The sequence below is a fragment of the Adiantum capillus-veneris genome, chromosome 2 (assembly GCF_014529385.1).
Source record: "Adiantum capillus-veneris isolate H3 chromosome 2, ASM1452938v2, whole genome shotgun sequence".
NCBI lineage: Eukaryota > Viridiplantae > Streptophyta > Polypodiopsida > Polypodiales > Pteridaceae > Adiantum > Adiantum capillus-veneris.
The window spans coordinates 145,484,540-145,500,015 of NC_140932.1; the positions used below are offsets into that span (position 1 = coordinate 145,484,540).

Below are 15,476 nucleotides of genomic sequence, written 5' to 3' on the forward strand. Positions count from 1 at the left end.
ATATCTACAATATCTCCAAAGAATACTCTTGGCACTTGCAAGTCTCTATCAGATCCTTCGCAATGCTACAATCACACCCTCATAACCAGAGGAGAGGAGGTTACTATATAAGTATAGGTCGATATTGTGGGTTACTCTACATTAATCTCAAAGCAACGACACCTTCAACCATAAAAAAAACTTTGATAGCAATTACTGCATGAAACTTCATAAAAACTATGCTTGCAATGTGATCATGTTTATCCTATTTTGATTTGCAACAGTGGACTTTAATGTTGCGGCTTGTAACATGACAATGCTTACAAACACAATCAGTTGCTTTGATAACCTACCTCAACATCACAAACTATATAAAAGACACTCTAAGTTGCTCACATGAACCAAAGGCTTCTTTAAGTGTAGCTACCATAGTATCTACACTAGAATTATCTTTACTATTTAACCTACCTCAACTTAAAGAAATTTTTGATCTCTCATATGACATTCACATGCAAACAATGAGCATCTAAGGAACGAGCCTCTATTTGCACAACCCACCTTCCAAGATCCCTTTCTTGGAATATGCTCCAGAAAAACCTAGATCTTGTGTAATCCCACCTACAATTTTTGACATTTATCAACATTTGAAACTTAATGGTGAGAAAACCTACAGAGAAATTCATGGTAGAAAATTCCAAACATCGTCAATTTTCTCGCAAATATTCCATGTATAGGTTTTGCAAGGTTCTAGGAAACTATCTATTTCTAGCTTTGCAGGTGGCAGTGATGGTGTCTCCCCCCCCCCCCCCCCCCCCCCCCCCCCACCCCGCACCCAAGTCGGAACTTTAGACTCAAGTGCGAGAGTGCTCTCTCTCTCTCTCTCTCTCTCTCTCTCTCTCTCTCTCTCTCTCTCTCTCTCTCTCTCTCTCTCTCTCTCTCTCTCTCTCTTATTTTTCTACCATAGAAAAGAGGAAGAACTTCCTCAAAAAGAGGCCTACACTAAAGCAAACAAGGATTTCTTGGAGATGATCTAACACTGTATCAACTAGCACACATGAAAGAATGCATACCCGAGATCCTGGTTGCTAGAGAGTAGAGAAAACTTGTCTTCTATAGAGGAGGCAAAGTGAACTACTTGACAAATGCACTACATAACAGTGCACAACCTATGGGACCAACCTATATCTTTCAGTATGGAGTTACAACGGCTCATTACGATTGGATGTCAGAGCCTTCAAGGATTCCTTGAGAGGAAAGGATATCATTTTCTATTTAGAGATGCATCAGAGCCTCTTAGAGCACACTCCTGAGGGTGACTCGATATAGATTGGAGAGCACATGTAAACAGGTGGCTTGTAATGAGCATATTAGCAGAGGATCAGGAGGAGTAACAATGTTATTTAGGGGAGTTACACTCTTATCATCCAAGTGGTTCATGGAGGTGAGAGTGCCACTATATGTGGGTCGGAGTTAGAGAGAAGGAGGGTAGAGCTCTCTACATTTCCATATGTTACTTCCCTCCTAGCACATCTCATTATGCTTTGGCTAAGGGGCATTCACCATATATGATACTAGATGAAGATATTTGAGAGTTCTTGAGGGATGGAGATGTCATCCTACTTGGGGATTTCAATGCCGGGTTAGCATGTCATCAAGCATCCTTCTTTGACACTTCAGAGGAGATGTTGAAAGAGCCAGACTTTACAGAGATGGGGCTCTCTAGGACCTCAGAGGATGCTTAGGAGTTTGTAGAGTATGGGAGATATCTGATTGAGATGGGCACAACACATGGATTGGCCATTTTGAATGGCCTTGATAAACACTTCTATTTAGGTAGCTTCATTTGCTTCCCTCATAGACATGGTGCTAGCATCGTGAATTATTTTTTGGCTCCATATTACTTATACCACGCATTCACGTCTTCTTAGTCTTGCTCCGACCCGTTGAAGTGGTTCTAGATCACACTCAAGTATCTTTTGCAGTAGATTTTACTTACACAATTGATGTCTTTCATCATACAACACATTGCCATTTGAGACACCACTTTTGCAAAGAGATAGATGGAATGTATATAGAAGAGCTATACAGTCTTCTAGCATGGGAGAACCCCATAGACCCTTGTCAGAGCTCACCCGGCTGAAACCATGCTTTGGTGGTACAAAAAGGAATGTTCTTAGCACCACTTTGCCTTGGTGGTTCATGTGTGCAAAAATAGGAGTTTTAATTGGAATTGCAGAGGGAAAGAAACTCTTTTTTTTAAAGGCATTTCAAAATTGAAACAGACGACATTCTATAGACGTGGGGGGCGGGGCGGAACGGGTTAGAGGGGTGGTTCTCTAGTGACTCTCTCTCTCTCTCTCTCTCTCTCTCTCACACACACACACACACACACACACACACTCACTCACTCACTGTGTTTCCACCCAACCATGTAGCGAGGAAGCTGCATAGCCATAACTCTCTCTCTCTCTCTCTCTCTCTCTCTCCTGTCCGAGGACGGGTTACATACACTATAGTGTATGTACGTGTGTGTGTGCGCGCACACACACACACACACACACGTACATACACTAGTATGTAACCCGTCTTCGGACACAGAGAGAGAGAGAGAGAGAGAGAGAGAGAGAGATTACAACCGGGTCACACCATGGATGAGTGGACATCTGTTGTGGAGATATTGGACATAAAGCGCACACCCATAGAGAAGCAGATGAGCTGGTGAAATTATGCTATCGTCGGCAGGTCGCTTGCAGAAGGCGCATCTTCAATATGGTAGGTGGTCGAAGCACCCCCTAACGAAGCTGTCGTAGAGATTCTCGAAAAAACCCCCTTCAACTCCCGGCATGGTACGGCACTCCCTGTAAACTATGTTTTAGGCACGAAGGAAATCTTGTCCTTGCCACGGAGAAGTGGCATGCGCTGAAGAAACATTCGTTCTGCTAGATACGAGCCCTTGTCAATAACTAGTATGCATCGTTAGCTGCATTTGTGTTGAATTGACATCAAGCCAAATGCAATAGAGAACAACATGTCTAAATTTTGGCATGCACACTCACCCAATGTGCTCCCACAGTATGCATCTTTTTGAAGTGACCCACTACTGTGAAACTCTGCCGATTTGATACAAATCCTTCTTTCAAGAAAGAGAAGCTTGTTTATGTTGACTCCTCATCGCGTTGTTCTGGCACTCTATGCTTGACTCATTTACATAGTACTTCCTGTCTGTAGATTTGTATGCATACAAATGTCCATCAACCACGAAAGGTGATGCCGGAGTCGCAGCAGGAGCTGACGAGCGCAGAGTTGCAGAAGCAGGTTGCGAGAGACACGTTGTCGATTAAAAAAAGAGAGATTGCGAAGAGCAACGGGCGTGTGCCACGTGGGAGAACGAGGAGCTAATAATAACGACCTGCTTGAGGTTTAAAAAACAAAAAGGGAGGTGATATAAAAAATGTAGGGGTAGTCCCAGCATATTCGCAAAAGTTAAGTAATTGAAACTGGAAAATTTGATTTCTTGTCGTTGTGAAATAGGAGCATGGGATTAAAATTAGGTCTCTCCAATCTCAGAAAAATAAAAAACCTTTCAAAACATTATAAGTGCATGAGAGAAAGTCAAAAGGCTTTTTGTGTCCATAAAAAGGAGATGGTAGAGTGCACATTTGTGTTTTGTGTGTGTGTTTTTTTTTCCCCCCTTCACCGTTTTCCTAGTGTCCTTGCACTACATAAGTAGTGAATATTTTTTTTTGAAGCCACTAGAAATAGGGAGCAAGGGAGAGCATCATGTGAGTTTAAAAATATTTTATTGGTCAAAAAGAGGGGGAAATGCAAATAGTAGCTCAAACCCCCGAGGGCCAAACCTCCTCGCATTACTGGCAGGAGTGGACACATGTAAAGCTAAAACAAATCAAAATTCTTCAAAACAGGTGGAAAATTCAAATAAAACGCCTTAATTTGTGAACCAGAAGTCCCAGTTCGATACAAGATACATATGTAGCTTGACATAATACTCCCGAGGCTCTCATCTACATCACCATCTTACATTGACAAAGCATCATATATACCCACATTTATATAGCATGTAACTTTTGACCAGTGATTAGTACTCACAGCATCGAAGAACACAAATTCATGTCAGTCGGTGTATATCCCTGATCAATGTCTATTAGTCTTTCAGCTTAGTGCTCATGCCAATGCTATGAGTGCACATTTGAGAGTAGCTGCATTGGCCATGGTTTTTCTGAAATACAACCTTGCTTTTGATTGTTGAAGAATTGTACTCACAAAAGAGAGCACCTCCAACATTACTGGATCTTAGGCATTACAAGAGAGAAGCATTCACTTAGAATCAATACAACTGTACATGAATACAAACATTTGCGGTCCTCAAGTATGATGAGTTTTTGTCGCTGAGAATAGTTTCATTTTGCTAATTAGGTTGATCCAAATGACATGCAAATGGGAGGATCCACACCCCACAAGGCAAGAACAGCTGATGGGATGGTCCAGATACCATCCCCACATATTAATCCTGAAGCCAAAGCACCACTATATATATTAGCATCTTTCCTGTTTACTCTTTCCCATATGAATAGAATAGCAGATCCCACAAACATATCGACAGCAAAGTATGCCCCAATGTAGAAAGGAATTGCCATAGCCATTGGGATGGGAATGAATGGAGAGAATTTGGACGGAATAGCATCTCTTAGCACATTGAGTGCCAAGGCGGCTGCAAAAAATCCACAGCACAACTGCAGGCAATGCGAGGGAAGTGCAGAGAAGCCCTGCACCCCAATGAGAGCCATCTCCCTAAAAATAACAGCCATGGGAGCTTTGTACTCTCCATCAGGATCTCCAACGTCAAAAGCAATCCAAAACATCCAAAATGTGAGAGGGGCAACAATGGCACCAATCAGAGTGCCAGCTAACTGGCTCACAAACATGGACCGCGGTGAAGATGCCGTGAGATATCCGGTCTTAAAATCTTGCATTAGATCAGATGCCGTAGAGACAATGGTCATCATTACACCACAGGCAGCAAGACCAGCCATAACTCCTCCATTACTGCCTGCCCAAGAAGCAAATATAAAGAGCCCCAGCTTCCCATATGTGCTTGCCAAACTCCAATCAGTTAAACCCGCTCCATATGCATTGCAGAAAGCCAGAGCAGGAGCCACCAGATAGCATAAGAGCACGAAGTACCACTTTAGTGCTGGAAATAGAAGAGGTATACTGCCCACTGCAATGGCTGCCAGTACTACATATCCACAAGCAGCAATCCAAGTGGGAACTCCCTCTTTCATGAAGATTTCATCCAGCTTCTGCCCCTCCGCAAACTCCGTTTCTGTTGAATTATAATGGAAAAGGGAATTCGATAAGTGCTACATCCTGAATTGATTTTGAAATGAATTTGGATTCAATAAAGCACTCGCCTTCAATAACACTGACAATTGGGAGCTGCTGTCTCCTTCTGTAGCTAATATAGACAGATTTGACTGTGATGAACAATATTTTTGCCAAGTTATAAACACCGTCTCCAAGAATCACAGCTATAGCCACAAACACCTGAAACATGGATATGAGCAATTGAAAGAAAGAGATTGATTTAAATTCAAAACAAGGTCAAAAGTTTAGGATCTTCCCAATGTCTAACCTTGTAACCATAGAGTCCTTTGAAATCACTGCTGCCAAGTCCATCTGGATACCAGTCTCCTGCCTTGGAACTGATGTACGGCCACATTATTCCCCATGAAATGATTGCTCCCAGCATCACCGAACAGTTGACTATGTGAGGACAAATCATACCCACACCAACATAAGTAGCACTGAAATCGAAATAGAATCTGCAAAAACAAATCGAAAGAAAATTGATCTCTACACCCGCTCACAGACATGCTCACAACATCATGCCCCCAAGGACAGGAGTATGCAGTGCACGTGTATGCATTGAAAAAGAGTGTGCTGTACACTCGATTTATATTATAAGTAAAAATGCTGTCAAGATTTAAACGAAACACCAGTGTTGCCACATATGAAGCCCTAGATTTAATTGCCAAACATGTTATCTATGCCACACAGCAGTTAAATTTTGGTGAACTTCACTTAAGCTTTTGTACCGATCGTTCCTAGACCAGAATTTGGTCTCACATGTTCAGCAACAATTCAATTTAGTTTGTTTACGATTTAACTCTCTCCCTACGATACATGGTGGGGACATCCTTCAGAGATTTTTCTTTATTGCGCTTTCTAGACACTGTTTTGTTTGTGGTGGAAGCAGCACATATGGCAGCTGGACGTATAGGGAGACACATATTCAAAAGAGACAGAAGATTCCAGAGGGTCTACAAGTACTAGGAGATCAGAGACTGAGAGAGCCAAGAGAAGAGAAGCAACGAAAAAAAGAGGACAATAGAGGCAGCCCGACTCCGGAGGCTCCTAAGATTACTCCCTGCTCAGGTATATAGGCACAAGAATCCTATTGTCCTAGGTCCACCTCCAGACACTTCTACTTCTTTGGCAGCTATACCACATGTTTCTCCAAAGCGGGATAAGGATCCTAAGGCTATCATAGTCCCTTCATGTCCTTCAGACATAGATTAAATTCTGCTAGCCGTCCTTATGACATGGTGTGAGGAGAACTTCCACCTCTTGGAGTTGACAAAAATGTATAGCAGACCTGAGAGATTGAGAACCAAGAAATAGCTCGGTTTTGATGGATTGCATATTTATTGCTTTTTAAATTACACCTCTGTGGTGATCGGCATATTCTGTACCTTCTATCATAAGAGAGATGCCCTCGAGATGTATCATTTAATAGAAGATTCTTTTTTTTTTTTTTGGGGGGGGGGGGGGGCGGCACGTACGTATTTGCAAAAGCCTTCAATCCGAAGGTAGGAAAGTTGTCAAACCCACAGCTATCGCCCGATCCACTAAAGAACCACTTGAAAAAGCTCCATAGAAAACTAATAGTGAAGTATTTGCCGAGACAGTTTACTTGCTTTCTGCGCATCAAAACACGAATGTCAGCCTTTCCGAGGAAACAAGTGCATCATGTCTATGTAAGCATTACACTAACCTTGCAACATCTGCACCCTCTGTGGTATGAAAACTATTGATTAAAACAGCTGTTGCAGTTCCACTAGGGTAAGTAAGTTTGTAATCAATAATCATAATCTGTCCAATCACAGCATGCAAAGATTAGACCTAATGCCTACTGTTTTTTGTTGATTCCTTCTTTTCAAGGTCATTAACCTAGATGCCAATTTACTAAGTTCCAATTAAACTGACATAAAAAGCAAGTTTCCAGAACCAATGGGAACCACAAAGTTTTAAAAATATATTCCGGCATAGAAAAAAAGAACCATGGGTATGCTGCTAAATGTAATATTTTTGGCCGTTTCTACATCAGCACAGAAGTTGCTGATTATTTCATGTGAAAGAACGATCCAAAATCATAGAAGCAACATTTGAGGTCATTGATACTCCCCCAAGGAATCAAGCCTTGAAGGCTAAGCCAAAAAAATGTTTGGGAAACCACAACAAGGAGCAGCTAGTGAGAAGGGTCATATCTAAAAGTCCAAAGTATAACGTTAAAATGGAATGATAACAATTAATCCAGCTGAAAAGACGTCTTTTTAGAGTTCTGAAGTCTCTCTCTCTCTCTCTCTCTCTCTCTCTCTCTCTCTCTCTCTCTCTCTCACTATGAGATTCGGGGCCGTTTCCACTGCTTATTCAGAGAGGGTTTCGGTCCTTTCTCTAGGGTCATGAGTTATGAGGATCAGAGATGTCTTAGACTATATGTACTTGAGTTACACAGATATACAGACACTTTACTGGGGAGAGCTAGAGAGAGACAGTCCCACAGACAGATTACAGATTTCTTTTCACTAGATATGGGAAAGCCAGAGGAGCAGCCATCACTGCAGAGCTCCGCCCACACTCATTCGACCACTACCTCCACTCTCATCGACCGAGCACTGGAGCTACGGAGATCCAGATGGCCATGATTGAGGAGAGGGGCTACACAGCATCTACGGAGACTACAGCAGAGGATTCGAGCCATACTCTCTCGACATCCAGAGTGCAGACGAGGACGGATTCTAGTATTAATAGTATTTTTGTTCTAGTTATTTTGTACCCAGACATGGTATCAGATTCACTATCTTGTAACAGATTGGTCTCATAGGTCATTTTGGCCTTTTGAAGACGTTAATATAACATTTCATTTCTTTCTCTCTCTCTCTCTCTCTCTCTCTCTCTCTCTCTCTCTCTCTCTCTCTCTCTCTCTCTCTCTGAGGAGCGAGTGGCTCAGATGAGGGCCGACCCGACAGCTTTCATCCGGGTAGCCTTGGCACCAGACCCACCCATGTACCACATCTTACATCCCCCCATTAGTACAGGATGGAGCTAGATAGCTTGATGCATTCTCATGATTGTACTACCTTGAGCATACAGACATGCATATACCCCTAGAGATAGAGCTCCATCCCTCCTCAGATACTCCACTACCTACATTCAGTTCAGTTTTGTATCAATTTTGTTTCATTTGTCTTTCCGATAGACAGATGACATACACACAATGTACATTTGATTTGTCTCATAGGCCGATTTCGGCCTGACATAGACGTTAAAAATCTTTCTTTTCTTTCTTTTCTCTCTCTCTCTCTCTCTCTCTCTCTCTCTCTCTCTCTCTCTCTCTCTCTCTCTCTCTCTCTCTCTCTCTCTCTCTCTCTCGTTGCGATTAAGCAGCTAGCTCGAATTGTGTAGGATATGAGTAGGGAGGTGAGAGTAGTGAAAGAGCGCTAATACAACACAATGTGGGGGTATCCTCAGAGAGAGAGAGAGAGAGAGAGAGCACAATTTAGGATATATTTTTGGTACTTTTTGCTACTCAAACATTGCATCAGATTCATCGCATTGTGACTTTCTGGTCTCATAGGTCATTTTGGCCTTTTTAAGACGTTAATATAGCATTTCCTCTCTCTCTCTCTCTCTCTCTCCCACCCATGGGGTTGGACTCTCTCTCACTGTTTTCAAGGTTTCGTCAACTCTCTTTTGCTGTTTTTAGGGTTTCGAAACTGTTTTTTTGCTGTTTTTTAGGGTTTCGTCACTGTTTCTTGCTGTTTCTTAGGATTTTGAAACTGTTTTTTGTCGTTTCCAGGGTTTCGCCACTGTTTTTTGCTGTTTTTTAGGGTTTCAAATATGTGTTTTACTATTTTTTAAAGTTTCGATGCTGATTTTCTCTCTTTTTAAAGGTTTTACAAGGGTTTTTTTGCTATTTTTTTAGAGTTTCTTGATTTTATTTTATTTTTTAATCTCTCTCTCTCTCTCTCATGGTCCCCCTCCATTGGGCTACCCATTGACCCCCTTTCACATGGCCTCTGCAGTGGCTATAGCCCGCCTCCCTCTCAACATGAAGTTCTCGATTACCAACAAGCGGATATCAACACTTGAAGTGAAGGAGTGGAAGAAAGGGATGGAGGCAACCTTTCTTCAAAAGATAGAGGAATGGAAAGAGGAGGAGAAGAACCTATGCGAAAGGATTTCTCGCGTCGAAGAGCAAGCGGCTTCACAAGAACCCACAATCCGAACTCTCCAAGGTGAACTTCTTGCAGCAAAAAGTGGGCGGCTCGAAGAAGGCAAACTCCAGTCGTCCATGATGGAAGAATTGAATACCATGAGAGAAGAAATACGGGTTATCAAGGAAGATGGGAGAAGTCATGGGCCGCGGTCATCTCCGCAACACAAAAAAAAGTAGAAGAGGCCGAAAAATGGATTGAGGTCACCAAGAAAGGGAAAGTAAAGGAAGCTCCTTGTACACCCACTCTTATTAACATGACCCTCGAAGAGAAACAAAGGAGGAGGATACGGGCTCTACATGTGAGGGTAACCGACCTCAAGGACATAAACAATGTGGAAAAAGAGGTCACAATCCTCACATTTATGATGGGGGTGGACAAGCCTTCACACACAAAGGCATGGAGAGTGGTGGCCCGGGAGAATTTTCAAAAGAGAGAGCTCTCATACTACGCTTCCCCTCCTTGGAAGAGAGGAAGAAATCCCTGAAAAAGAGGCCTACTCTCAAGAAGACAGGTATTTTCCTCGGTGATGGTCTCATTCTCTCACAGCTTGCACATATGAGAGGGTAATGCCAGAGATTACGGCGACAAGGAAGAAGGGAAAGACGGCCTTTTACAGAGATGGTCAGGTAGTGATTATAGAGCGGCACTCTACATGATGATGTGAGACCTATGGGACCACACTGAAGATGGCTACTTGGAATTGTAATGGATCTATGAGGTTGGACGTTGGTGCCTTTGAGGACAGTTTCAGAGAGAGGGACGTTGTTTTCTTCTCAGAGACCCATCAGGCCCCTTGATAGCTTATGCCACATGTGGTGGGATACAGATGGAAGATAGTCCACAGGACAGTTGTGAGATCTGAGCATGGGAGTAGAGGTTCAGGAGGAGTAGCAGTGCTATTTAGGGAGGAGTTACAACCACTAGTACATATTGTACGGAGAGATGATCATGCTAGATACATGTGGGTGAGACTGAGAGCTGACACAGGTCGATTTTTATACATTGCCATATGTTACTCCCAGTACGTCATTATATGCTGCACCCAGAGGACAGTCGCCTTTCTTTATACTAGATAATGATGTATGGGAGTTTTCTACGGATAGTGAATCTGGGCTTTATCCTAGATTCATCTAGGTATATATATATATCATCCTCCTAGGGGACTTCAATGCCCAAACGGACAACTCTCAGACAGTCTTCTACGACACTTCAGATGAGATGCTTAAAGAGCTGGATGTGGGTGACTTGGGGCTTGACAGATGCTCACATGATAGAGAGCAGACGGAGTATGGGAGATACCTCACGGGGATGACGACCACACATGGGTTAGCCATACCTAATGGCTTACAGCGATTTCTTGGAGCAGCCAATTTCACATGCTTTCCACACAGACACGGGGCCAGTACTCTGGACTATGTTATGGCACATCCGAGCTTTATTCCTTGTATTCAGGATTTCATAGTGGGAGGCAGACCAGTGGGTGTAGCAGTGGATCACGCTCTTTTGACATTGTCCGTTTCATTTCAGTACAGTATAGCCCAAACATCAGGAGGCAGGTCACATACCCGTTATACATTTACATCAGAGACTGATTCGGTTTATACAGAGGAGATCTATAGCCGTCTATGCACAGCTAGTCCTGGTCTCTCAGTGGAGCAGTGCACCACTTTACTGACTGAGACACTGCATGGTGCAACATCAGAAGCATACCCACACACTCAGCCGGGTCGGTGGCGACATTCTGGGAGCATGCCCCAGAATAGTTAGTATGGTGAGGAGTGCAGAGAGATGAGAGCCCACCTCCAGAGAGATCTTCTTTTAGGAGTCATCACTTACAGACAGTCTCAGATTGCTTCCCGGTGCCTTGTGCGACGGAAGAAACGAGCTTATTTGGCCGAGCTGGAACGCGACTTGTATCAGTTGTTCTTGAGTAGAGACTCAGGAGAGGCATGTTGATTCTTTCATGAGCACTCCCCTCCCCCAGTGATTACTTCTCCTGATGTGTGGGGCCAGTATGCGACATCGTTATATACAGTTCCTAGACATGACCCCCCTTCCACATCCTACAGAGCCATGCCCACCTACCAGCACCTTCTTTACCACTGAGATGGTAAAGAGAGCCATTGACAAGATGAGGACCAGCAGGGCATATGATCATGATGGTCTAGTAGCAGAGCACTTTATACATGCTAGGGATATGCTGGTAGAGGTTCTTGCAGTGGTGTCCAATCGTGCCATGTGTGAGGGGTTACCTGAGACTTGGAAGTTGTCTACTATTGTGCCTATCTTCAAGGCAGGTGATCCTACAGAGCCTAGGAAGCACTGCACTATTATGATTGAGCACACATTGACACGGTTGTATGCATCCATTCTTGAGCAGCAGTTGAGTAACTTAGCAGGTTGGTGGATGCTAGGAAATGAACTCAATAAAGGCATAAAGCCAAGGTGGGTCACCAAAGGAAAGTACCCGACATTTGGGCCACATTACATTTTTGGATGCGGTTCCAATGAGGATAGATAGTCAGAAGACCAGTGGGCGCCCAATGGAAGCATCTCTTAAAAACTAGGGAACTGCTATTTTGAGCCATGAAATGTGTTCGCGTCATTACCTTCGGAATGACAAGGGAAACATTTTAGAACTCTGTCGCAAAGTCAACTGGGCAACCAGTAGGGAGATTTTTAGGCGACAACCCCGAAACGGGAAAATGCTTGTAATTGCGCCAAGTGGCACAAAATAGTGCACTTTCCTCTTACAAAAAAAGTGCCAAAGCAAACTTTATCTCTCCAGAGTTAGCTACAAGCTGTGGGCATCAGAGCTGAAGACATGGGGTACATGGCAGAGATACGGTTGGCATGTCATGGCCACTCAGAGTGTGTTACTCCCATTATTGGAAAGTTGCACCTGCATATTTAGTCGTACTTGGACACAGAAGAGTTCTATATCATGCCATTCGAAGAGTGTGATGCGCTACTTGGAATTCCGTGGATGTTCAGAGTCCATGGCGTGTTGGATGCCTTTGGCAAAACGATCACCCTTCAGCATAGAGACAAAACTCATGTTTTGGATGTAAAACTCATGTTTTGGATGTAAAACTCAAAGGAGAGTCTGTCCCTATTGTATTTGCTTCTGCTATCACTTATGTAATAAAGAATCATCTTTTTGTGTACTTGATTTTTGTACGTGATATCTCAAATAATGGTCAGTCAAATTTATCTGTGTTAGATAAAGAAAGGTCATCAGTTTTGCAAAAGTTTAGTGACTGATTCATTACCGTCGCAATTGCCGCCAAAGAGACCTGAGGACCATCGCATAGATTTGGTGCCAGGGTGTAGCCCACCAAATAGACCTCCCTATAGGGTTAGCGCAGCACAGCAAAAAGAGATTATGGGCCAGGTTGAGGAGTTATTAGAGAAGGAGCTGATTCAACCTAGTTCTTCACCCTTTTGCTCCCTAGTGCTCCTAGTGCAGCAAAAGGATGGCTCATGGCGCATGTGTATTGATTACCGTGCGTTGAATAAGAATACCATCAAGAATAGGTTTCCTATTCCTAGAATTGATGATATTCTCGATCGTTTAGAGGGTGTTGCAAGTTTCAGCAAGATAGACCTTAAGAGTATGTACCATCAGATTCGTATAAGGCCAGAGGATGTGCACAAGACTACGTTCAGAACAACATTTGGTCTTTATGAGTTTCTAGTGATGCCGTGTGGGCTAACAAATGCTCTTGCCACGTTCAACAGAACGATGGACCGGATTTTCCGCTCGCATCAACAGTTTGTTGGGGCATTCTTCGATGACATGATAGTCTATTCGAAGAATGAAGAGGAGCATAGGCGTCACTTGACCATTGTGTTCGAAGAGCTGTACAGTCACAGGCTACTTGTCAGTCCTAAGAAAAGTAAATTCTTCCTGGAAGAGATCCACTTTCTTGGCCACATAGTCTCAAAGGATGGTGTCAGAATGGATCCCGCAAAGGTCGAAGCTATTTAGACATGGCCAGACTTGAAGACTGTGCACGATGTCAGAAGCTTCTTGGGATTGTGTTCCTACTAAAGAAGGTTTATCAAGAATTTTGCAGAGATAGAATCACCTCTTCACGCTTTGCAAAAGAAAGAGGTCACTTTCAGATGGACCCAGAAAGAGATTTCAGCTTTTAGTCTCTTAAAGGAAAAATTGACTTCACATCCAATAATTGTTTTGCCAGATCTCAGGAAGTTATTTGTGGTCCAATGTGACGCGTGTGGCAGTAGCATCGGAGCAGTGCTAATGCAAGATGGACGGGTATTGGCTTTTGAAAGCCGAATTTTGCAAGGGCCAAAGAAGACTATGCAAGTCTATGAGAAAGAGCTCTTGGCCGTGATTCATGCGCTTTCTAGCTGGAAGCACTACCTCTTAGGTGTTGATTTTGTTGTCCAAACAAACCATAAGACCTTGCGATACTTCTTGACACAATCAAAGTTATCCGGAAAGCATATGCGATGGGCAAACATTCTTTCTATGTTCCACTACCAGACTATGCATGTGGAAGGCAAGAAGAATGTTGTGGCTGATGCCTTATCAAGGAAGCCACAAATTTCAGCTGTGTCAATTCCTTATCATCATGAGTTAGATGACATGAAGGAACAGTATGCTACTGATGAAGACTTTGCAAGAATCTTTGAATAGTTGCAAGAGGGGCAACATCATGAGCACTACCTCCTCAGAGTTGGTTTTATGATGATGCAGGGCAGACTTTGTGTCACAAGGCCATTGCAACATAAGGTCATGGAAAAGAGTCATGCCCCACCGTATGCAGGGCATCGTGGTATTGATGCGATAGTTAAAGCGGTAGAGACATTCTTCTATTGGCCTACCTTGAGGAGAGATGTGGATGCCTTTGTGCGAGCATGCGTGATTTGCCAAAAGGTCAAGTTTGATAGGCAAAAGGCACCAAGGTTGCTACAACCACTACCAATTCCAGATAAGCCATGGAAAAGCATTGCTATGGACTTTATCTTTGATCTTCCAAGAACGCCAACAGGGAATGATGGTATATGGACCATTATCTATAGGTTCAGCAAGCAGGCCCATTTTATCCCTGTCAAGAAGAAGATAAAATCTGATCATACGGCACGCTTGTTCATGTACAACGTGTTTAAGTACCATGGTATGCCACAATCGATTGTAAGTGATCGTGATCCTCGCATGACAAGTTTGTTATGGAGAGGATTGTTTGAGAACATGGGCACTACGCTCAAGTTTTCGTCTTCGTTTCATCCACAAACTGATGGACAGTCAGAAAAGGCTAATTCTACTGCCTTGGATCTGCTTAAATGCTATGTGTCAAATAATAAGGGCAAGTGGGAACAGTATTTGCCTATGCTTGAGTATGCATACAATAATACGGTGCATTCGTCCACAGACAAAGCACCTATTGAGATTGTTGAAGGTGGTAAAAAGGTTCCTCCCATTTTGCATACAAAGGACAAGATCTTTGAGGCAGATCGATATGTTGAGAACATGGATGAAATGTATAAGAAAATTAAAGTTGCCTTGGGGAAGACTGAGGCAAAGTAAAAAAAGGTTGTTGATCGTCACCATCGTGAATTGTTGTTATCGCTTGGTGATTGGGTCCTGTTAAGGTTCGAAAAGGCAAGGTTAAAGAAGATGAAGGGCAAAGAAAATTAAATTTGCCTTGGGGAAGACTCAAGCAAAACAGAAAAAGGTTGTTGATCGTCACCGTCGTGAATTGCTGTTATCACCTGGTGATTGGGTCCTGTTAAGGTTCGAAAAGCCAAGGTTAAAGAAGATGAAGGGCAAAGGAACGGCTGTTTCCTAATCTCAGCATGCGTTACTATGGGCCTTTTCAAGTGCTTGACAAGACCAACGATGCGGCTTACAGGCTGAAATTGCCAGATGCGTGGAAGATTCATAAT

At 43.1% G+C, this 15,476-nt stretch overlaps 1 protein-coding gene across 1 annotated transcript in view; it reads right to left on the bottom strand.

Annotated features, from left to right (window-relative positions):
- Positions 1-4,090: 4,090 nt before the first annotated feature.
- LOC147463804 (putative metal-nicotianamine transporter YSL6) overlaps positions 4,091-15,476 on the bottom strand; it is a 114,662-nt gene continuing 103,276 nt past the window's right edge. The window contains exons 3-7 of the mRNA XM_086491198.1: positions 7,055-7,152; positions 6,843-6,980; positions 5,633-5,822; positions 5,412-5,544; positions 4,091-5,323 (exon numbers count right to left, since the gene is read on the bottom strand). Coding sequence (XP_086347324.1) covers positions 4,410-5,323; positions 5,412-5,544; positions 5,633-5,822; positions 6,843-6,980; positions 7,055-7,152 — 1,473 coding nt within the window. The 3' untranslated portion in view covers positions 4,091-4,409. The remainder of the gene's footprint in view (positions 5,324-5,411; positions 5,545-5,632; positions 5,823-6,842; positions 6,981-7,054; positions 7,153-15,476) is intronic.